The sequence below is a fragment of the Rhagoletis pomonella genome, unplaced genomic scaffold (genome assembly GCF_013731165.1).
Source record: "Rhagoletis pomonella isolate Grant_MI unplaced genomic scaffold, Rhpom_1.0 Rhpom_scaffold_00006, whole genome shotgun sequence".
Taxonomy (NCBI): Eukaryota; Metazoa; Arthropoda; class Insecta; order Diptera; family Tephritidae; genus Rhagoletis; species Rhagoletis pomonella.
Window position 1 is genome coordinate 74,413,067 of NW_023458560.1, and position 25,509 is coordinate 74,438,575.

The 25,509-nt window shown below is 36.4% G+C and overlaps 1 protein-coding gene across 1 annotated transcript in view; it reads right to left on the reverse strand.

Annotated features, from left to right (window-relative positions):
• Positions 1–24,831, reverse strand: part of LOC118741288 (Down syndrome cell adhesion molecule-like protein Dscam2) — a gene marked incomplete in the record, with an annotated part of 349,017 nt that extends 324,186 nt beyond the window's left edge. The window contains 2 exon segments of the mRNA XM_036473206.1: positions 22,240–23,037; positions 23,934–24,831. Of these exon segments, the coding sequence (XP_036329099.1) occupies positions 22,240–22,270 (31 nt within the window).
• Positions 24,832–25,509: the final 678 nt, after the last annotated feature.

The following is a 25,509-nucleotide window of genomic DNA, read 5'->3' on the forward strand; positions in this document are numbered from 1 at the left end:
ACTTGAAAATTTTTGAAAAAAAAATACCTTTTCGACAAAACTAACCGTTGTTTTCTATTTTGTTTCTAGCAGTTATAAAGTAAAATTTAAATGCAGCTATGCACCAAAACTACTTGTACGTGGAAAGAATAAAAACTACTGACTTGTTAAACACAAATTTTGTTTCGGAAAAAAAATGTGTTTGAAGGCAGATAAATTTAAAATCGACTTGAAAAAAAGGCAGCTGGGCTATTAGGGGCTCAAAATCAATAACTTTTATATTTTTTCGAAGGAGAGAAATAATTGTGAATGGTCCGCGCTTGATGTTGAAGAAAAATTCTTGCAGGACGCTTATCAATTGGTGGTATTAACTGTTACACAAACTTATGGTGATTTCGTTTCTACCAAAAAATGTTGCCCTGACACGGTGCAAAATGTGTTTGATGTCACACTCAACCCTTTGAAAACGCATGTTTTTGACTTTTTTGCCTTTCAAGATTGTGGCATTTTAAGAAACGAACACGAAATTTTCTCACCCTAAGCCTTTAGCATCGAACGCGAAAATAGAAAGGGGCAATCAAAAGGCGAAATATTTTGGTAGAAACGAAATCACCATTACTCCATTAAAACTAACAGATGTATGGCAAACCACTCAAATTAGAAAAATAGTTATTTAATTACCTTAATCCGCCCTCTATTATGAAATACATAATTATGCGACTTACCTGAAACGATAAGATAAAAGAAGTTATTAGTTAGTTACATTATATGGCTATAGTTTCTAAATTATGTGTTGAGAGAAATATATTTAGTTGACTTTTTTTCTGAGTGTACGCTTCTTGAAGAAGGAGTTTGCAAGAGGAGAAGCGGGAGATTAATTAAAAGATTTTTTTTTCAAATGGCAGATGATTTTGCGTCTTATTAAATTCATTCGACAATGCCTCCTAATCTCTCACAAGAGGTAGCTTTCACTTACCCCTCCGCCTAAGCTACAAGAAGCAGTCCTTCTTCAATTTCATAAAACGCACTAAATCTGATGGATATAAATAATATTTGGTAGTGTTGAAATGATTATTGCAGTCTGAGCCCTAACCGCCAAAAAACGTAAGCGACATATTTTTCAAAAATTTTCTTTTAGATGCAGAAATGCTCGTAGAGCATCTATATGTAATTCCGCATCAAAAAGAACATTTTGAAAATAATTTCGCTTACGTTTTTTTGGCAGTTAGGGCTCGATGCATTTCAAGTAGAAATTCAAATAAGCTACTCTTAATGTTCCAGCTCGTTAAAAGTACGTTTACATATCGTTACTTAAAGGTAAAAAGGTGCCAGGTCCACAGAGAAGAAAACAAGCAAGACAAATTTGGCAACCAAAAAAACTGAAGAAGTAGAAGAAAAAACTGAGATTTGACTGTGTAAACCAGGTGATTAACGAAAGAGCTTTTTTTGGCGATAATATTTATATGTAAACTTCTTTTAACAGACAGGTTCAAGACAGCGCCTTTTCATCATTCAATATTAACCAACAGAATTTTATCGTTGAGCTACTTACATACATATGCACATATTTATTAGTTTAATTTAAACTCCACCCACTTGTATTACCACAGAAATGAAGAATTTACTTGCTTCATTTTATTATATTTTAAAGAGCTTATCTCTTTAACAAAAAAAAATTCAAATCTAAGGAAAAACGTGTATTTTTAGTTTCACAATAATTTAACCGTATCTCTCTTACAACTGCACCATATCAAAAACTTATAAGAAAAGCAAATATTATCATGCATTATTTACACTAATTACCCGTCGAGGCTTATACATTTCGAATTACGGTCTATTTGTGTTATCTAAACAACCCAAAAAAAAAAAAACAAAACGAAAGCGCATGAAGACGTTAAAAGGGTCTTTCTTATAGCCAAGAGTAAAAAAATGAAGAAACTCTTCAACATTAGCATGCCACGAAGGCGATGTGGCTACACACAAAGCGAAGCACCACAAAGACCACATTAGACCAAGTTATAGAGTAAACTTTAATATATGTATGTATGTATGATTGTACATCGAACTAAATTTGTATACAGATAACGTATTCGTTTGTGGTATCTACAAAGTATTATGAAAGTGTGCATGTAAATATGCTGGTAAATGGAATTTAACGCAAATCAAGCGTAGCGCGGTAGCAACACCAATCAAAGCACCAGACAGGCGAGACCAAAGAAAAATTGTGTAAAGCAAAAAATAAACAAATTGTAGTATAAAAAGAAATTAGGAAAGTGCCAAGAAAATGTGTACAAATGTATGTATGTAAATATGTATGTTGATGGCATAATGTGCTGCTCGGCAGAGGTGTGAGTGGTAAGTAATACCAGCCTAGGCGTCGAAGAAGAACAACAGCACCAACAAGTATAGAGCAAAGTGTACGTTGAGGCCGAAATTGGTGCGAAAGCACGAAGGGAAGGGTGCAGGCAGCACAATGTACTATGTACATACAAATGTTTTGTGTTTTACGTATGCTAAGTTGAGCTTTGAGCAACGCATAGCAGCTGCGGTGTCCAATGACCACTGGTGCCCAACGCCGACACGTACACGTCCACGTCCACGTAAATACTTTCGACTACTGGAATTCACAGCCGACTAAGCAAATGTATCTTTAAGACAGAGTCCAAGGTTTTGTGTACGTATGTGTGTGTGTGTGTGTGTTTGTGTGCTGCTGGTTGATTTGCCAGCGGGTTTACTTAGCATGAAAACCAATCAGGCTATTGACCACAATATTTGACATGCTACGCATACAAATTTTACGTTAACACACACACTGATGAAGTGTGTTGTGTTGTATGGGCAGCAGTGGAAGAGGTTTACAGTGGTGAAATTTGCAACTTCGGAGATTTAATATTAAAAATTATATAGTAAACTACTTAAATTTTTTCAAAACTTCAGAATCCTTATAAAACAAAAAAAAATATCAAAAAAAATTAAAACACACGAAGCAATCAATATACTCACGAATCTATGAATAACAATATGGGTACCAAACGAAAGAGAAAATTTTTTAGAATTAAAAAAAAAATTTATGTATAAAATGAAAATGCTTTTTTAATTAATTTTATTTTATAACCTAATTAAATTGGAACTCTGAAATTCGAGGATGTGGTCGAGTGTATATTAGCTCTTTACATAATATATATATTTTTTTTTCAAAAAAACATATTGCATATTTTCAAGGATATTCAAGGATACAATTTTGAAAGGACATTTTCAATACCTACTCGCCTCTATGCACCAAAAATGTTTTTCTTTTTTTAATTCTGCAGAATTTTGTCTTTAATTTGATACCCATACTGTGTTTCTACATTGCACTGATTTCTTTTAATAATTTTTTGAACTAATCATATTTTTAAAATTTCAAAGTCCTTTAAAAAAAATACTGACGTCAGAGGGAAAAACTAAAAAAGCACTTTTACTATATTTACTTTATGATTTCGCGAATATGTATATTGTTTTTTTTTTGTGTGTAAAATTGTTTGTCGCACGGTGTAATCGAATTTTTTTTTTTCAAATATGTATCGTTATCCATATTGCTATCTTAATCATAATTTTTGGCGTTTTTGTTGTGCCGTTATCATTGTTACTATCAATGTCATTATCTTTATCGGTATCGATATTTTTTCTACTATCGATATAAAAACTTATCGGTTTTATTACTATGTACATGTTTTCATTATATATGTACTTAGTACCCTCTGCTCGTCTCTGCTCGCGAAATTTTTTATTTTTTTGCCAATTATGTGAGGAATCGGAAACGAGCATTATCATTAAAGCTTTCGATATCTATGGCAATTTCGTGCACACATCAATTTCAGAACTTAAGTTCTCTCTCTACAGAGCCTGGACAGAATTTAAGCCAAATATAGACTAACCTTTCCTTTAAAAGTTGTTAAGGTCTACCGGGCTTGTCCATAAGTCTTCATCTGCAGAAATATAAATCACACTGCGAGCAATTTTGGAGTACTTTGTAAGGATGCTGTGAGTGATCTATCTTCACAGGATGAAAAAAGACCGACAATCTATTAAAAAAGGTAATAAATATTGCCGAGAACGCTTGAGACTTTTATCGATTCTGAAAGCATTCGTGAATATGAAGGACCAAGTGTGGGATCGGGCGAATGAGTTTTTTTTTTTGTCTCACTAAGCACTATGTCCAAAAGCAAACAATAGGTACGCGTATAAAATAATTGTTTTTTGTAAAATGTTGGTGTCAAAGTTTTAATCCGTACCACTGTCCCTATGCATTTATACGTATTTGCCAAAGCAAGTTAGTCTATTCGGTTAGTATTCGAGTCAATGCTTTGGGCGTGCTGTTCTAGTAGCATTTACCTATACTCGAACGTATCTAATTTCTACAGCAAAGACAATGCCTGAGGCCGTAAATTTTGCTGCTGAGGCCAGTTTTACAGCCACAGCCCGGTATTTGTGCAGTTAGTGTAAGACAAACATTTTGTTAGTAGGCCTACTTTTGCGTTGTCGACAATCAACCGCTGGTCGTTTAACGACTACAACCAAAAACTGGCTGCTACTCTTTCACTTCGCCAAGTTACTACTTACTGATTTGCTGGCTTTCTACAAATTCTTGGGTTCACTTTATGCAGCCCTTTTCTTTGAAAATCGCAATCAGCCTAGCCGAGAATTTGTTTTTTAATCCTTTTTTTTGGAATTTTTTGCTTTGTCGCTTTTGGCAATGCCCATCACTTCGTGATAATTCAAACAAAGCCAAAGGCAGCCTCAGTAATCGCAGGGCAGGACTAGCATCAAAAAAGGGGACTAAAACAACTAGGCGCAAAGTTAAAATAATCAAAAGAAAAAAAAGGGGGACCAGCAGCCGTCGGAAGTCCACTAACTACCAGAAATGCTTACTAAATAGCAGCAGCGAAAATGGCGCTCAACACCAGCAGCCCACAGCTAACAGCCAACAGCCCACAACATAATCTCGCCCAGCATTTGGCGCAAATATTTAGCAGCAGCAGCAGCGTCTCGGCTCAAAAGCGTTGGCGCGGGCCTGGGCGGCGTGGAGCAGCGCTCAGCCAGTGTTGATAGACGATTTGGAATTCTCTCACGTGTTTGTTGTTTGCTGTTGCTGTTGCCATTGTAGTTGTTGTTGGCATCGTTGGTCGTTGTTTTTTTTTTTATTATTCCTTTTTGCAGCAAAGCTTTGAATGTTGTCAAAAAATATTGTAAATGCTGCTATTTTGCTGTTGTTGTTGTTGTTGTTGTTGCTGCTGTTATTTGGGCGCTTCAGTCGTGCGGCTGTGGCGTGCTCGGAATTGGAATTTGATTTTATGCGCTTTTTGCTCTTTAACTCATTTCGCATGGCTTTTTTGCTATCGGTTTGTTTTTTTTAGATTTCTTTCCTGCATCGCTACTGCTTTCTAAATATGCTAACACTAAATTTTGTTGGTTTTTCTGTATTTATTTTTTTTATTTTTTTTTTTTGCTGCGCCCAGCGCTAACGATTGCAACAACCGCTTGTGATTTTGTGCGGAAAAAGTAGAAGTGAATGCGATATTTTTTATTCATACGAAAAGCATCAATGAATGTGTGTTTGCTGGTGTTTGTGTGTCTGAACTACAGTTATCATGCGGGTTAAGGGTCAATTAGACGATGCCAAATGGGGGGGCGGGGGGGCAATTGCTCTGCGCTGTTAAACGGGTCATGCAGGCAGTACAAAAAGGAAGGAGTAAAAAGCTCACATTCGCAGTAGAATTTTGTGGAATTTAAATATTTAAAAATTATTGTGATAGGATTTTTTAAATGCTCAATGTTAGAGTGTTGTTATCTTAAATGCACTCATCGAGGAGCTCTACGCCAAAAATCTAAACACAAATACACAGCAATTCTATTTCGAAATAGTCGACTCGTTCAGAAGATAGTTAAGCTGTTAGGTAAATGGATTTTTTTTCGTTGCTCAGAGGATCGTGCAGATTTTTCGTAAACAAGTACAATTACCAGAGAGAAATCGTTAATCTGATGTCAAAAGCAAAAGCATTTAGAATTTGGAAAATTTAGCTTTAAATCAGCGGTGGGCAGAGAGAGCTTTTACTCTGCACGCGCCTATACAAAATGTATAGAAAGCTTAAAATAGCTTTGCCCGCGGGCAAGGCGGTGCTCATCACCGCTTTAAATTATAGATACTGCACTCCCTTTTATCAAATCAGTTTCTATTTTTTTTCAGAAATGTTCATGAAAATGAAAAAGAAAATAAAAGGTAAACACTTAGTCTCTGACTCGATAGCCAAGCCGCATTCAGGGCTCTTCAGTCTTATTAAATCAAGTCTGTAGTGGTTCTTGATTGCGTAGAGGGGCTAAACGCCTTAGCAGCAAGCAACAGGGTCTTGCGTCTCTGGGTCCTGGGCAACAAAGGTATATGCTTTTCTAGGGAAGGAACAGCAACCACACCAATAGGCCCCGTGCCCTTCTTTATCATAGGACCACACACTGCCAGAAAAGAGCTTAGAAGAGAAGAAAGAATAAAAAGAGAACTGCTCTGGAACCAAGTCACTGGGCAGCGCCAATCACAGTACCTATTGGGGGATACAATAGGAAAATATATGATAAGCTCATTAATTTCTCAAAGAACAAACTAAGAATTCTAAGAGGTATCTTAACAGATCAGTGCAGATTAACAAGTCACTTACACAACCGGTCCACGGATTTATGCCGCTACTGTGATAGGGCAGTGAAAGTTCTGAGCACACACTCCTCGAATGCGATGCTGTGACGAGGAGACGAGAGAAGTACCTCGGATCACTAAATCCGCAGACGAATCACGAGCACTCGATGTCACCAAACAATCTACTGGATTTTCTAAGGGAGCTAGGATAGACCGAGGTGCTGCAAAAAGCAAGAGGGCACAATAGATCTCCTGGTCGCAGTGATTCCTCAACTCAACATCTATCTATCCTAATAGGGTTCCCCAGAACAGTGAGAGGCTTTCACTGCGGTTGGTTGTACTTCGACTAGTAAACATAGATTTCCAGGGATCAAGGTACTCGTACTTGTTTCATCGTAACTGGATATCTAGCAAGGGTAGATTAGCTTTAAGTTTTTCTGGGCTTTAGGCTGACCACTTAGATGAAAACAAGGAATTTCCCAGAGTGCTGTCAACAGATGCGAACTGAATATAAGGATGCTAGACTGGATGTAAACGCGGCTATAGCCCAACCCATACTTTCAAGTGGAGGCTTCTTAAATGGCCAGCTCTTACTAAGGACTATGCCTGTAAAAACTCAGCAGAATTGAGATGGCAGCTCCAATGGACGCAGCGGATTCAATGCGATTCTGTTCAGTGGAATGTTTGGTTCCATTTAGTATTGATGCGTCTTTCCATAAAAAAATTCAGACTTTACCACCGCTATAAAATTGCGAACTTAAAGGTACTGAATAGAGGGTCGATATGTGATAACGTCATCCTATATACATAGGTACACTTACAAGCGATATTAAAAATCTGCCCACCGACTTTATTATACCAAAGGCCTGGAAAAATGCGCAGTAACTTAATTGCCGACTGATCAAGGACAGAAGTCTGGAAAGGTCCGCGGATTTTCATTGGCCAGCTCAACTTGCAGCTACCACTTCGCCTGCCAGACCACGCAAGCGTTTCCATGCGGAAAGGTTTGGCTATGCACTAAATATATTTCACGCGGTGGGCATGAGAACCTTGCTCAGGGTTAACTTACTTACTAAATTACTGAAATTAACCACTCGAAAGCTAAGCAGAGAGACAGATCTGTAGTGCCTATGGCCCGCTTGAAACTAGCGATCTGTTAGGAATAATCAAAGAAGCAACCTCTAAAATATCTCAATAGGTTTTAATGGATATTACCTATTAAGAATTATCAGTTGAGGTATGGGATATCGGGTGACCCTAAAAAAACTTAAGTTCTGAGATCCAATTACATATAGACTGTGACTAGATTAAAAGTTATTTAAAACAACTTTTAGTCGGCTCGGCAGCAGGCGAAACCACCGAAATTCAAAGTTCCGAAATCCGTTTGGTCGGTATTTGAAGTTTCTTCAGCTGGCTAAGTGGCAACTCCATGCGGTATGATTTAAAATCATTTCCGCCCCCAATTTCCGTAACATTTTGAATGATGGGGTAGTGAAACCATCTCACGTTTCCCGAGAAGCAGCCTCGCTTTCGCAAGACTATTCTCCTATGGCCTTAAAGCAAAGCACTCTTCGCGCTTCGCGGCACTTTCAGCTAACCTAACCTACTTCGGCTCATCTTAAACCACCATTTCCTAAATGGAGAACAAAATCATTTATTGAAGTCGGTTCGTTTCATGTCCCTAGGTCTAAATATGTGTCTAGAAATATTAGGCATGGCATTTTTTTGTGTGTTATTGCACTTGACTGACAACTTTTGCTGAATGGCATTCAATGTTAAATTTCACTGTGCCGAGACGCCATTTGAGCGCTATAATTAAACCATTTTCGTAGCAACAACAAAAAGTGTTTAATTTGCTCACCGTAGTACATCAAACAGACCAGGCGAACAAAGCTTCTAATGTGCTCCATATATATATGTATGTATGTATGTAAAATTAAACGCCTCAAATCCGGTGCTCTATTAACACAATATGCCCTAGAAACTAGATCTAAATCTAAGTTATTTCTAAGTTTGTATGTTAGGTACATATGTAGATATGTAAACGCTAGATTAACACAATTAGTTATTGATTAATACAACAACAACTAAATGCAAGTAGTCAAATACGGCCGATACTGACCTAAATGCATACCCGCAGACGTTACCAGTTGGAGCTACACACAATTTGCTTAGAGAGACTTGCTTAGGAGTGGCTTGTTGTTGGGTGTTATGTTGTATTGTGGGTGCTAGTTGTATGTATGTATGCCAGAGTCAGTGTGCAGAGCAGCTACTTGATTTGGGGCCATGCTGGAAAAACTGGCAGCGGCAGCAACAACAGCGCTGATATATGGACGCAGTTGGAGATACATTTGTAGAAATAAACTTAAAATTCTTGTTGCATTCGCCAAAAAACTAGGTAAATGTTTGCTTAAAGCGTTGTTGGAATAACTGAAAAATGTGTAGATGTTGCAGCAGCTAAATTTTTACAGAGCATTGTTAGCAATAAAATAACAAAAAAAAAAGAGAATAGGAAATATAGAAGAAATAGAATTACGCAGATGCGGAGATACATACTTTCATGAACTATTTATGTATGTAGATACATGGATGTATGTGTATTTAAGTATATATGTACGTATGTTCTTATAGTATATGCAACAAATGCTATATAACGACTTATTTATACAACTGTTCAGACGCATAGCAGCAGGTGGAGGTGCAGTAAAGAGGGGCAACTTTTTGATTGAAAAAAAAAAATAAAAAAATTTATTTGCTGGTGCGCATTTGTTAGTTGAAAAAGCACATGTATAAACACGAAATACTAGCTAAAGGCAAATACAGAGATATGTACGTGCGCCGTGGAGCTACGACCGCGAGCAATTGACGGTAGTTGTTGCAAGCAAATGTAAACAATAGTCGAAGAAAAAAGTGTGCACGAAGCTAAAGCAATGCAGAAGCAAAATAGCCAATGCAAAAAAATGTGAGTATGAACAATAACGAATAAACAAGTAGAGGGAGAAAATGCGAGAAATTACTAAAAGTTTATGCAGCAAAAATAATTGCACTAAACTGAAAGTGAAACCCACAAGCAAAAAAAACAGTTTATAAAATTCTAGGTTTTCAAAAAGAAGAAGAAATAATAGCTCAAGCTGTAATTAAAACAAGTATTTTTACAATTTTATGTAGGTAAAAATATACAAAGCAGCGCACAGTCGATTGCAGCTGAGAAGTTACTACTTCTCGCATTCAATGCCACTACAAATTATTTGTTTAATTTTTATAAAAAAAAAAATTAAATTTGTTTAAAACAAAAACTTACACACAGGGTGTAACAGGGCAAAATATAGGCGTCGCACAGTGGTCTAAGAATGGCAGAAAATCCAAACTTAGAATATCCACACACCAATTCTACACCAATCTAGTAACACGTTTTAAGGTATTTTTTTTTTTTTAGAAAAAATTCACTATTAAAAGGGCACAGAGAAGAAGTATTCAGGAAAAGAATACTCGTTGCATAAAACAAAAATATCTCGACCAATAAAATGGCCTTCAAAAGTAGAAGATTTTGAATTTTTTTCTTTTTTTGACCTGGAAACAGTTTGCAATGACATTTTTAAAAAGTTTAAACACATATTTTGTTGCTGTTCTTGGATCAAGGGATATATGTATTTCCATGCTTTTTCTTGGTCAAAAAATTATAAAAAAAAAATTTTTTTGTTGAGTTTTTTTAAAGATTTAATTGAAAATACGACCTTTATAAGTAAAATGTGTGAATGTTAACTTTAAACAAGATTTTAAATGCGTCTTTCTGTTTTTATGATCATGCAAATGGATTCTTTTAAGCAAAAACATCAAAAATATTTGTTCCAAACTTTTTACGAAGTTTATTGCATACTTTTTTTACTGGTCAAAAAAGAAAGAATTTTGAATTTTCTGATCTTTTTGATTGGCGTTTCAAAAATCAAAGATTCAAAGAAATTTTCACGTGAAAAGCGTCAAATTTTCAGGCTGCGCGGCGCCGTGCAGTAAAAGGTAATTGGTATTAAAATATTCTTTATTTTTTAAGCTAAGAGCAAAGCAAATTTCAACTGCGTCCGTCTGTGTTTCTCTGATTTTATTAAATTTTATATTCAGCACTTTTGTCTAAGGAAGTATAAAAATTATACAACTGGCGAACTTCCACGGCCACTGCGTTAGTGGTAGATTTTTGTATGGCTTGTGGGCGTGGCAGCCGGCCGATTTTGACTATGTTTCAGGTTTAAGTTTTTAAGTTCTAAAATAAAAGCCGGGTTTCATTAAAATAGGAAAGCATTTACTATTTCCGCCCCTAGAGCAGTGGGCGTGACAATTTTCCAACCTGTGCCATTTTTCATATTTTTTTCATCGCTATGCAAAAATACAACAAATAACAAGGTATAGCAACATCGGAGCAGGGTTACCACTTTTCGCCACAATTTATCAGGGAATATTCCACCGTGCAACGCGAAACTGGTAAGGCAGCGAAGTGTTAGATTAGTATGTAGGTAAAAACATACAAATATATACATGACTTATATGCATATGTAGGTATATATGTATTCCATATACACACGAGGCACTCTTAGTCGATAAATGTTTGGACAGGCTAGGCAGGCAAGGTTTCTGTTTTTAGCTAAACTGAGCTGTGCTGCGGCCTGCTGTTTGTTTGATCAGCTGAAACTGACTTAAGTGACAATTTTGTTATTTTTTTTTTAACAACTCCAATTGTATAAATATTGTTTTTTCTTGTTATTTTGCAATTTTATTATTGCTACTTTTTTCAAAAAGAACCTTGCACTGAACTACTTATTTATTTATTTTTGTTAAATATTTTAGCCCCCCCCCCACTTAAGTCTATATGTACATATGTATGTATGTATGAATGCTTGCGCATATGTATCTACTTGTATAATAACTTAGAGGATGAGTTTATGAAAGCGTAATGCCAAGTACTTGAGTAAATTGTCTGGAAATATCGCACTCGCTACATTGTCTTTAAATAATGCAGGTTTTTGTGCGCACTCCCTTGAAATATCATTGAAAAGTGTGTATGTATGTATGTACCAATACATAAGTACATATGTTAGCCACTAAACGCATTCATTTTAGCTATGGTATGCTTGTGCGGTAAACGCTTAATTGATGGTCAGTCTGACCGAAGCAGCTTGTGGCTGCCAGACAGTTTAAAGCGAAGCAGCAGAGGAGTGGAGCGTCTTCACATTGCGTTGAGTGATGATTTCGCAAGCAGCAGTAATAGTTTTGCACAGCAGAAACCAATTTTTATTTTTGCAAAAAGATGAATTTCAAGTTTGAGAAATGAACGAAATTTCACCAGAAGGTCAGTTGCAGAGATTTTGCGCGGATAGTTACAGTCTAAGGTACAAGAAACGGGATAAAATTACTTTATTATCTACATTGTTAACTTTTGCAAGACAATCATCTCAGTGAAAGGGTGTTGGAAAAACATGCTACCATAAATTTTTTTTTAACCAAGTTGTTTAGTTTGTATTTTCCGAATTACTTTAAGAACGATATTCACGACAAATAATAGTCAATTCGGTGGAAAGGCCCTTTGAATACAGGCTTAAGAAAAATTATCCAAAGCAAACGTACCCAACTCTTAGCTAGCTTAAGAGCCATCAATCCTTTGATAACAGTTAAGCAGCTCCCATAAAGCTCAGATTGCTTTAAAAGGTCGAAAAAAATGTATCAAGATATTAGAAAAAAATGTCTCTAGGAAAGATCTAAAATCCCTGCAATCAAAAACAGGATCCCCAGAGGAAACGTAGTGCTGAGACAAGCAACCTATAACAGGCTATAAAAGTGGGGCTTCCAGCCTTCCAGTGTTCACTGGCGTTACGTTCAATTTTGTTTTACGGCATCGCCATCTAGTGGCCGTCACTGGTTAAGTACAAAATCCGGCATAATTTTACATAAGTTCAGAGGGAGTAAGCATGATGCACTTTCTACCTGTCGATTTGTATGGGAAGCTAAAGGAAATCTGTAATGAACTAAGACTAAATGCGTTGGTAAAGCCTAGTGATACGTTACTTGGATACTCCGGAATTATAGCGATTATTTCTGAAAACTTTCAGATTTCCCCACTTTGGCTCATAAAGAAGATTAAAAATCACTGGCCTCAGCTAAACGTAACATCGATTGGCAATATCACGCGAAAAAACTATTCTGAAACCCCGATTTAGCAACTACTTATAACCAGTCAAGGAAGAGCATATTTTTGGGAGAAAAATTCTCTAAAACTAGGCAGGGAGTTACAAGCTTTTTTCTTTGGAATGGTTTTCAACCGGCGTAAGGTATGTGTATTCGATACTGAGGTATAACGATAAATAGTAGGGTGATATACTGGGGTTTTCCTAAGACGTTTACACCATTTATTTGTATATCTATCTATAGGCGCCTTTTTTTTGAAAACCCGATTTTTCGTATAATCGAAAAAACGAAATTTTTTATCAAAAAACCAGCTTTCTCGTTTCATTGAACCTATTTGATTCCAATAAATGAATGTTGCTGATTAATGTTTGTCACACAAAAAGAGATATCTACGAAGAAGCTTTTTATGGACCCAGTACACTCGGAGGTTTGCCATCGTCTACCGAGGTGTGGTTGCTATTTGAAACAACTTTTTATGATGTTGCTGGGTCCAGAAATTGAACCATGAACCTCGAGAGTAGCAGTAGACAAATCTAAGCACTCAGCTATGACGGCAAAAGCACGACTCTATTCCGAAAGAAGTCAGATAAACGCAATAAAGTATTAAAAAAAAAGTTAAAATAATAAAAAAACGTGAATTTTTCGCTAATTTTTACCGGTTTTGTTTTTGATTTAAAAAACTAATTTTTGTTTTGCTTTGTTCTTTTCTATGTAATAAAACCGGTTTCTTCACACTGAAATTTTTAGAACAACTCGAAACTCGATTTCGGAAAATATGCAAATAATCGAACACCCTAATAAATAGCCAACCAAAAAAAAAAAGCTTTGATAAAAATCAAAATCAAAGAAGTATTTGTTTACCCAATGCTCACATAAACTAAATAAATACCAAAAAACATTAAATCCAAGTAAATTCTCTAGCCAACTGCTGCTTAGGCACGCACACTACAAACACACACACAGCCATTGAACTTTTCGTACATGAACAAAGGGCACCTTCTGTTCTCAAACAACTCACTAGCTATAAAATTCCGCAATATTTAAACAGCAATATTTACTCATCAATTTCGCAACTCTCGGTGCACTTTTACATAAGTACATACATATGTACATGTACATACATGCTGCCGCTGAAGGTCAAATTGCGGTATTTACGATTAAATGCCTGGAACAATTCCAAATAGTAGAGTGGGTAAATATACATACAGAAAGAGAGCCACAAGCAAAACTTTTAGCTAAAATTCGATAAGGCAAACATGCTAACAAGCTTCATGTGCATAGTTACATATATATATGGATATATATATGTAACTATATATAACATATATAACTAAAGGGAAACGCATGAAAGTATGTTTTAGTTGGGGCTAGAGGATGAGTGTTTTATGTTGCCAACGGGCAAGCCAATCACAGTTGCTCGAGTTGAACTGTGTACCCTGAAGTACCACCCACAAGCAATTAATGTGTGCACTCATAATATAAAACAACAAAAACAACAACGACAATAAGTGTAACAAGTGAATGAATAACAACAAAAGCTGGCAAAAATTGAAAGCCAAAATGTAGGGATATGGGTTTTGCGTTTATATTTATACATTATTCATAATGGCTGCGTTTCTTTATACATTCCGGATAATCCCATTTCACAGCCGGAATAAACAGAATGCTTTTGAAATATACATTAACATATCATCAGGAACGTTCTAAAGAATAAGTAAACAAAAAAGTTTATTCCAAACGTTCAGAATGATTAAAGAAATTCAGCCAATGACTTTTGGCTGTGCATGAAGTGAAGTGGATGCGACGAGCAGCAGGTACACATTTCCACATACATACTTACATATATGTATGTATGTATTCATGTTTATTAGCGCTCGTACAACAAATCAAGCACTCATGTGTATTTTTATGTAAAAAGCCAGCATTTTGCGGACATAAGTAAGCTCGCGGATTTCAGCCAACATATGAAATATACACACCACCCCCCGCACTCATACATACACACAAGTGTTTATATGTATGTATGTAGATATGCATGCTGAGCAAATTTCATGAACTTCCTGGGAAGTGGCGAAGCGGCAAGGATTCACACGCGCCCGCACCCTTTAGCCATAATTCATTTTTATTTTAATATATGTATGTGTATGAATGTGCGTAGGTATGTAGCTGTGGCGCAGCAAAATTCAATGCTCACTCAGCAAGCGAAAATAAACATGAAAAATGTATAGAGCACTCACATACCTCACATACATATGTACATACATACATGCACACATAAGCTGTAAAAGAATTGTTGCAAATTGGTTAGGAGCAATAAAATCGCAGCAACAAAACCAGTTATTGCCAAGAGTAAACAATTCATGTAGTAGCATACTTTTCGGCGTCGATTTTCATGTCCCTTTCTGGCATGCATTGCGAGCATTTTATTCGCTTACGTATTTTCTATTTGGATTTTTATTTTCGGTTAGCTGTAATCATAAAATTATATTTTAGTAGCAGAAATAGCACAAATAGCAAGAATAGCAGAATGAAAGAATGTGAACATAAAATAAAATGCTGAAGAAGAGAAAATTAGGGGAACAAATCCAAAAGGGAGCGCCCGAAAATAAATGTACTGCACAAATAGAGGGGAGCTTTTGACAGAAGATGCTGCTAAGCAAACAAAATGCGCGCGCTCAGCATTGGCAACATTGCACGCTTTAACGCTCACAAATTAATGCTGGTAAGCAGGCAAAATAAAAAAAAAATACCGAAATTTAACAGTGATAATGAAGTGGAGAGCAGTTAAATTGCAAATACCAGAAGGACCTAATAAAGTTGCGCACTAAATAAAAAATAATAATTGTCTAGCAAGAATCTCATTTACTTAGTAGACGGGCGCTAAAACGAATTAAATGAAGAAAATGAAAAATTTTGTAATTTAAGTGCCGCAACCATAAAACCTGAAGGCTTATTAAACCAAAAAAATTTTAAAAGTTTTATAAAATTTCAATTCCATACATTCTCTTACATTTCTAATAGCTGTTCGCCCAAAAATATGTCTGTGCTCTGACTAACCAAAAATTATTCGCCAATAAATTGTGTGTGACCACAAATTGGATATGTCCCCTGAGGTGGCTGCTGGTGAGACAAGCAACATATCTATATACATATATAAGTACGTACATAAATGCGTATAGCTTCTAAGCTATTGATTTCGTACTCGAGCTTTTTTGCTATTTTTCTGTTTTATGTTTTTTTTTTGTTTAATTTTTTTTTTTTGCGACAAATATGAAAGTCACCAGCTGCCCTAGGTCGTACAAGCAGTAAGAACAACAAACAGATGGCCTTCACAGTAAAGCAGCTGGTGGAGCAGAGTCAGTGGCAATTGATAGTTTAGGGAGTCGACAATGAAAACCAAGTAGCCATTGGGGATTCTTCTGGTAGTTTGCGCTTTTTGCACAACTGTTGGAGCATATTAGCTTGAACTTCACAAATACATAAATAGGTACATGCATACATGCATACATACATATGAACATTGCATTAAAATTTTATCATTAAATGATAAAAAAAAAAAATTATTTTAAGGTAAGCAATTGTCCTTTCTTATAGAGCAAATAGAAAGCAAATTTAACCTAAAGAGGAGGCTTGATGTCTTCTCGGAGTATGACTTTTCTCAATTAAACGTATTTTAATGAAAAAAAAAGATCCTGATTTGAGAAAATTTTCTTCAAAACAGGAAAGCTAATATGCTTTGCTAAGCTACCAAGAGACCCAGGTGACAATTTCCAAAACATCGCAAGTGGATAAAACAACCAACATTAGAGCTTTCATATCAAATTCTAATAAGGAAGCGCACAGCAAGGGACCTCTCTGGTTTATCTCTGTCGAGGATGTGAATTAACCTTTACGAATAGGTTCGATGTACGACCTAAAACCGGATGGGAATAGTAGAGACACTTAAGGTGAAATAACAAATAATGCCTAGAGTACCGTTACTCAGTAGTTTTGGTATTGAAATATAATTTATAAGAATTCCATTGGAGAACGTAAAAGCAGAGTATATGCCAATCCAAATTAATTCGACCTACGACTTATAGAAAATAGCGCGTGAGCTCTCTGCTGTCCCGCTGAAAACCTGTCATAGGGGCGCTGTTGTCGGTCCCACTCTGGCAAAATGCCAACTTCTCAATTGGGTCGAGACTCTTTATGCAAGGTAAAAGTTTGTCGGATTATAATAAACTTATCAGAAGCTCTAAGAGAGGCCTTTTAATGAAGAAAACATCAACAGCAAAACTCTATAAGTAATACCTGCTTTATGTATATTTCGAAGGAGCAAAGTTGGAAGTTAGGTCCTCTAGAGGGAGAATTCAGAGAAGATTGGGCTAGATCTTTGCCAATGACAAGATACACTGTATAATAGGGTCCTCTAACCCTTTCCGGCCGTGATGCCATAATTATGCGGGATGGTTCAAATTGTGCCTGAAGTAACGCAGGTATGAACCATATGAATCGATGGTGCGTTTCTTTCTCTTTATGTACCGTATGAGTTGTTTTGATCATTTATGGAACCAATTCGTTTTCAGCGTATTTTCAATGTGACTAACAACGCGCCACAAAAATTTTGAAATGTTGCTAAAAGGGGTTCGGCAACATTAAAAAAAAAAAAAACACCCATAATAAACTATATTTTTTTAAATAAAAGGGTTTAGGTTATAAAATTTATTAAAGAAAATTAAATAAAAACATCAAACCTTGAAAATTATTCTTGGTTTTTTTAAGAAACTTTTTAAACATTTACAAGCAACATTTCATAACGGTAAAACAAGAAGTCATGGACATTTAAAATTTGTAGCAGTTCATATTTAAGTCTAAACCAACAATAATGTGCTATTAAAAAAGTTTTAGCGCCACCCAATTTGATTCAGGTCCGAAAGGGTTAAACTTATGCAAGCGGCAGATGGTGATAGTATTTTTCCAGCATTTATACAGAGATGGACAGATTATATTCTCTAGTTTGCACTTCTCTAAAGCAAATCCATGGATTACGCTCTATAAAATCTGGTTAGTGAAATCAGAAGGACTACTGAGTCTAAGTTGCCAATTTGCGTTCTTGAACATAAAAGTGCTTCATATATTTTTGCCTACAGATCTACGTAGCTCCATCTCAAGGCCATTATTTAGTTTGAAGAGCTATATATTTCATTATTGCTGGATGGACGGTAACAACGCTTCGTGAAGGCGATGTCCAGAGACAATGCGGTGTTTTTCCTCACTGACGAAGTGAAATATCGTGGCATATCCCTTGAAGTTAATAGAATTAATATACCGCACCATCGACCGTCTAATTATTTATTGCGCCTTCGTAGGAAAGTAGCTAATCCCCTTTAGTTGGAAAATAAATGTCAAAGTCTATGCAACTTCGACGCCAGATATATTTCCTATATATTGGTACAGACAGATCAAGGAAAGAAGACGGCAATAAAGATGGTGCGTCATAATAAAACTTAAAAAGGGTTTGAAAGGCGTTTTAGTTATCATTTCAGAAAGTCAAGGGCCACTAGGATGATCCCCTACAAATTAAAAAAAAAATACTGTTTCATACAATTTTTGATGGGCCATCGGATATGATAACAACTAAAAAAGCGGTTTTACACTACTTAGGTCTTCGCTAGAAAAAGCAAGGCAACGGTGCTGGGTAGCAGAGCATTGCAGCTTCTAAGGGAACGAGGTTTATAAACCCAAACCCATAATTGTTGGGTGCATAAACCTGAAACCAAAAATACTGGGAAGCGAGAAGGAGCCTTAGATGAAGCGAGGCCTTTAAATATTATTTCGCTAAAAAGGTAATTAATCACCTAACCAGCGAAACAGTGGACATTTAAACGATCATAACCTGCAGTGTTCTTAAAAGCACAGGATTTTCCAGCCAACAGAGACCGAAGCTGGGAGTATATTCATCTTTAAGGGCTAGAGTCTTTATAATCTGTATAGAAGAGAGTTCGAGGTGCGCCTCTATTCGGCTTCATCAAAATTTTTAACTAATAGTAAAATATGTTTAGAAAATATTTATTTTAGTGCTAAGTATTGCTAAAGTTGTGTGCTATGCCAGCTCATGTTCTGCTCGATTGCCAAATACCAGCATTTTATAATATTTTCAGTTCTACATATTTTTTAACCATCAATATAAGTGTCCACAATCCCATCAAACGTGTAATCTAAGCCACAAAAAAGTTTTTCATTTATTTACAAACTTTTTACGCACGCAAAAGCTTGCAACTTAAACGGGAAAAAATAGCAAATGTTACCAACTCAAAGCTCAATAAAAACGGTTAGCTATAAACCATTTATTCCATTTATAAGTATTTGACCTTTGACCCACTTTAGGTTTATGCTAAGGCGACCACTGACATTTACAAACATGCATACATATGTATGTGCATAAGGGTGATCCAAAAATACACGTGAAAAAGTAAAGTCGGAAAAATATTGATTTTTAAGAGTTCCATACCATTTACACGAAAAGTTGTTTTTTCCCCATTTAAAATACATGGAAAACTTTGAGCGCCTTGAGCGACCTCTAAATATTTTTTTATTTCAAAATTAAAAAATAGGGGTTTACATTTTTCGATATAGAACAATCCTAGGGGGTGAGAGTCTTACAATTCCGACTTTACTGTTTTTGGACCACCCTAATGTACTTATATCAAATGGAAGCGAAAAATAAGGAAAAGGGAATGGAGGTTATTAACGTTTTTAACAGCTTAGTGCCTTTTAATACGCTCATTAAGTATTAAAGTAATAATCTTTATGTTGTTGGCAAAGCAGTCTTCTTCTTCGTACTTAAGCGAGTCACAACGGTACGCTGAAGGACTCATAACCGCTATAGTATTTATATTTATTGGCTAATAATGAAAATATGATTTCATTTACCATACTAAATAATTATATACTAATAGCTAAGACTCACGTAAAATAAACAATAAAAAGTTTAACTAAGTACATAAAAATAGTCGATAGCTGAGGCTTATGACTGTCAGGGGATTCACATAAACCTAATGGAGTGTATGGAGTTGAAGTATGGAAATAAGCAATTTTACGCTTTTTTGAAATTGTTTTTTAGGAAATTGTTAAAAGTTGTTGTTTGCTAAATAAAAAGTTTTAATAGCGTAGAGTTCATTATCCATAATAGCTCGTTAAAAAAACCGTGAAATTTGTATGTAAAATTCGTTGATTTTCATGAATTTTAGTCACTAGAAGGGCATTAAATGATTTGTAGTTGAAGATGTACTTAAATACTTAATGCGAAGGCAATTTCGTTAACTAAAACTGTTTTAACGAAAAATCCTAATCAGAAATAGGTATGTGCTGATTAAGTATCGAAAATCCTACCGGCATTTTCTTGTTGTGGAGTTGTATTCTTAAGCTTTACTACGAGAATATATACCGTACTTTCGAAGGTGGAACCGAAGCATAAAAAGGGGCCTGCGGCTTCATCTTCTTCAAGACAGGAAGAGCAAATAAGATTGCTATGTATTCCAATCGTATTCAACGGTTTGTGCCTCGGGAAATTACTACTTAGGAATTTCAAAGTTGTGTGCTATCCTACTTGCTTAATCGAGCAGTTCCTTGAATCCTCCCAGTTATGACTGAGTGCTATAACTGGTTGCGGGTTGAGAAATACTTGACCTGAGTCGTTGGTAACCAAATAGCAGCAATTCGTGTGTGACCTATCAATTACGAGTATTTAAAGTAAAATAGGTTCGTTATATTTACCACTATAACTTAGCTGAGACTTGCACTGCCTAGTTAAGAAGTGCTTTGTTTGAAGGATGTCCAATGACTTGCACACATTTGGTCCAATGCCCCTCCACCTATTTTCCATCCTTGGGGACTGCAAATAATAAAGCTTCGAATACCGAAGGCTGCGTACTATTCTTCGATATTGCGAAACCCATCTAGATCCCTTCTCTGTACACATAACTTACTTGTTTTAAATTTATAAGTGGCCTTAATTGAAGTTTAAAGATTTTCAAAACATTTGGGGCCTACTCCCCAAAATATCAAAATACTCCCTCAAAAATAACGTTTTTACTACTCTAAAAAAAGAAACGGGGTTTCATACTCAAAATGAGCGTGAAAGACAGAGCTAGTGAAATTTGCCTACCGGGTACCATACCGGATATGACTGTTCTTCCGAGAATTAGGTTATTACCAACAACGCTGTCACGTAGTCCTTCCTTCTCGTACAGCAAAGTAGTGGAAGAGGCTATACCAGCTTCTTACCCTCTACCCTTTTATCTGAGTATAGTCAATTGTGAAAAGCAGCGTTTCTTTCTGCATGGAAACATTAGACTGAAGAAATATGCTTAGTTCAGTCAGTTTTAATAAACAAAATCTTGAATCAAGTACACTAACTCTGAGTACTCGTTCTTAACACATCAGAGCAGTGAAATTCTATTTTATATTAGCTAGATTTTTCGAAACAAACCATTCTTGGAAGCCAATAAAAAAGAAACTGCTGAAAATAAAAACGCATACCCACTACAACAGGCGTCCTGATTCGGTAACGCGATATATTCTTATGTACTTTTACGCGTTAAATTCGATTTCTCTGGCAAAATTGGCGCAAGTGGTATTGGTTTAAAGTTAACTTTTAAAATCACCTGAAAATCACAGACATATTGAAGAAAATTACGACAGGTTTGAAAGTGAATGCATGTCCCGCGTCTCCAGATTCAAAAAGGGTTATCTTCAAGAACGCAGTTTTTGCGAAAGTACTACATATAAAAGTGTTCCTTTGTAGGATTCCCTATCAGGCGTTGGAACCTGAATAGGAATTTCATATCTGACCGGGTACTGAAACTTTTCGAATAAGAAATTTGTTAAATGGAAATGAAACAACAGTCGAACTAAAAGTATTTGATTAAAAAGTATTTTCCTCGTTGGAAATGCGTTTGAAAACTTGTTTGTAATTTTTGTAATCCCTAATGGGCACCGCAGTAATCACTTAGCACAGTGGTGCAATTTCACGAAAGCAATTTATGAACAATCGATGCAATTAGGAAAAAAATTGCAAATCAAAGCGAATGCTATGCGTGTTAAAGTAATCAAGTATTAAGTGGATTTGAAGAACGACATCTAAAACATAAATGAAGCTCAGCAGAGTGGTTAAGTGCAACAACCCTCATAACTATGAAATAGAGTGACTAAACGTTTCGCGAAGCAATTTATGTAAGCATGAAGCAAACAATTTGAGGCTTCTAACTTGTAGAACAAGTAAGAATTGCTTTCCGCGAAAAGCCTATTAGAAATAAGTATTGTCCATATAAAGTGAGTGTAAACTGCAAAGGAGTCCACTATGACCATTTAAAATCATATCTAGTGGAGATATACGTATAGCATTTATTTAGTCTGTACATCTAAGGTATTGACAAACTTACCGATTAAAAAGTATCTCCACATCGCAATCATATTGATGTTAATTGTTGCTGCTGCTTATTTTGTTGTTGTTGTTGTTGTTGTTAATATTAAAGATGGCTTTGCTGGCAGAGTTGTTCCATGCAGTGCACTTACCAAGTAGTTGCGACACAAAATGGTCTTCGTCGTCGTCTACTTTGAGCGACTGACTATAAATGCAATCGTTGTCTGTTGCTTTTGTTGGTGGTTTTTAGGTTGATGCTGTTTTTGTTGCTACTTTTGCTACTACAGTCAGTTGCTTTCACGTTGCACTTGATTGATGTGTTTATTTTTTATTGTTATTCTAATTGCAACTGAAACACTGTTGGTGTCGCTGGTGCAATGCTGAGTGGTGGTGGTGGTGGTGGTGGTGTTACTGGTGATTGAGTGCAACCGTTTCGAACAGTAAGTATTGATTGCGGTTGTGTTAATTTTGATGTTTTTACACTTTTTGCATTACTTTTGGCTGTTACACAGACATTATTTAGAACACTACTTGCTTTGTTAGTTGTTGTTAGTTAGTTAAATTTTCTATGCACTTTTATAACATTTTCACTCTTCTTCCTCCCACTCTGCGCAAGCATGCGCCTCTGCGAACGGCAAAAAGTTTGTGCAAATTGGGTTGCACAACTTTTTTTTTTGTTATTTTGTTATTAGCTTCGATTGCCAAATTTTTTTTTGGTCTTTGAATTATTAGTTTGTTATTTGAGGGCGACCCTTAGTCGTATTTTTGGTTAGTAGTAGTCATTTTGAATTCAATAAATTTCTGCACTTATTTTGCACTGAAAAGAAAGAGAAAAATTATTATTTATTAGGGCATAAGTAAAGCTCTACACATTTTGCTGTTTCGTTGTTTTGGTTATTTGTTGTTGAGTGAAAGGCGTGAATTTTTCTGCTGGCGAGATTTATTTACTTTCAATTCCCTTTGTCAGCTTTGCAAGTGTCCCCTCTGCTGTACAAGGTTTTTTTTTTATTTATTATTTTTTCCAGTTCATAAGTTACATACATATGTTGCGCGCACAAAATGGCTTCCTTGCCTTCTTTTCTTAGCCTTTGCAGTGAGTTGTGTTCGTTTTTTACTTCATTCGCTCGACCTATTACCTTACCACATAAGCAACCTCAATGTTTTCGTTGTCTTCCGTGTCCACTATGGACCTGGTTGGTATTACATGCAAACTTACTTACAACTGGTTTTCTTCAGTTGACTTGTTGGAGTGGTTGTCGTATTGTTTTTGTTTTCCTTCCTTACTTATTCTGCTCATGCATTAATGTATACTCATTTTTCTTCTATTCTTTTTGCTCACTGCAATGCGCCACAAAACAATGACTTTAATCAGTCGAAGAAATCAAGCAATTCGACCCAAGATGGTACCTCCGAAGACTTGAGTGTGCCAGCACTCCTATGTGGATGGGCTAGAATACACCACATTCGTGCACAGCAAGCGAAAAGGGACACAAGAGAAGCGAAGGTGCATGGGTAGGGATGATTGTTTGAACCAGGTAGCAAGCAGTAAGCGGCGAGCATAACAACAAAACCAACTCCACAGCGAAGCGTAGCTTGTCATGCCCGGCTGTGTCAAAAAGTATGGCAGGGAAAGGTAAGTAAACGGAAAATCCGTTGAGTCGCTTGAAAGGCTTCCAAGAAGTACTCACAAGCTACATAACTGGGTAGTAGTACCTTAAGCAGACACGCTCGCTTGTTTGTGCTCTGTTGTGTACCTTTTGAGCTGACGTTGCTTAAATGTTTTCGTTTTTTACGTTTTTTTCTCGCTTCGCAATTTGTTTGTAATATTTCTTATGCAAGTTTTTTGTTTTCTTTTCTTTTCTTAACCAATTCTGTTTTATAGCCGTATTTCAAGAGAAACGTTTAAAGCAAACAATACACACAAACACATTTAAACTACCCATTGGCGATATCGATGATGGTTGATATTGAAATATGGTATAATGGGAGAGGTAAGAGACAGACAGCAATGACTGCTGACTGGTTTTCTGATGACGACGTCGCAGTCGTGACGCAGCCGAGAAGAGGAGTCGCAAGTGGATGTGTAGGAGACACAGCGCAACGAAGCGAACGGGCGGATGTTATGTGTTGAAAACAGGTTTGACAGGTAAGAAAGGTAAGCGCGTATAGCAAGCAATAAAATAACGCCGCTATACACAATCGTGTCAGGCGAACGTCAACGGCGAGCAAAGCGTCTACATATGTACATATGTCTATACGTTGACGATGCTGCTGCTTGGAGCTACATAGCTTATGTGCGCGGGGTAGGAAACGGTTACAGGTGAGCTAACAGTGTGACAGACAGTCGAATTTGCGCTTGAAGTCGCCTCTTGCCAGCTACAGCTTCTCATTTGATTTCCAAGCGCGTATACGCTATCTAGATAATCCTCTATGGATGCTGCAGCGCGTCAACTGCGCTGCTGCTGCTGCTGCTGTCGCCGAGATGATGTTGACGTAGTCGCTAGTGTTGCCGTTGTGCATTTAAAGTGGCTGCAATGCCGTTCCCTACGTTTGTATACACGTGTGCGTGTGTGTTTGAATGCATGCAGTTGCTTTTGTTATTGTTGTAGAGTGTTACTTTGATTTTCCTTTTCTTTTTTCTTTACCTGCACTTCGTATGCACACACACACAATACAAACACAGCAGCATTAGCTGCACATACTAACAAAGGAGGGGAATTCGAATGCAGTTGAAAAGTTGAAAATCTTAAGACTTGAATCACTCGTCGCGTACACTTTAAAGTTGCTTTTCACTATGGCGAGCGAGTGAATACATAATTTATTTTTTTAATTTTTCTGTTATAAATTCACAAATCAAAGGCGTTGGCTTTAAACACAATTTAAGTATTTTTCACATTCTTTTAGGTTTCACTGTTTTTCTTGTGTTTCATAAAAATTTGCCTTTCTGCAACTCACACTCGTTATTAATTCTCCTTGACTATGCCTTACTTTGCCTTCTTCCATACACTTACTTAGCTTCGCATTTTCTGTTATTCACGCGTTTTACTTAACAAAAGCATTGCACAAAATTATAATAAAAACGTAAAAATCGCAATTCGCAAACACAAAAAACGTTAGCAGCACTCGCGTAATGTATTTAATTCGGTCGGTCGGCTGCTGCTCAGCCGCCTTACTTTTTGTTTTTTTGTTTGAAACTTTGCACAGCTGCTGCTGCTTTCCGTACACCGTTCACATGAAGCACACAACAAGTACGAGTACCCGCGACAACAATCCGACACTGTTGAGAACA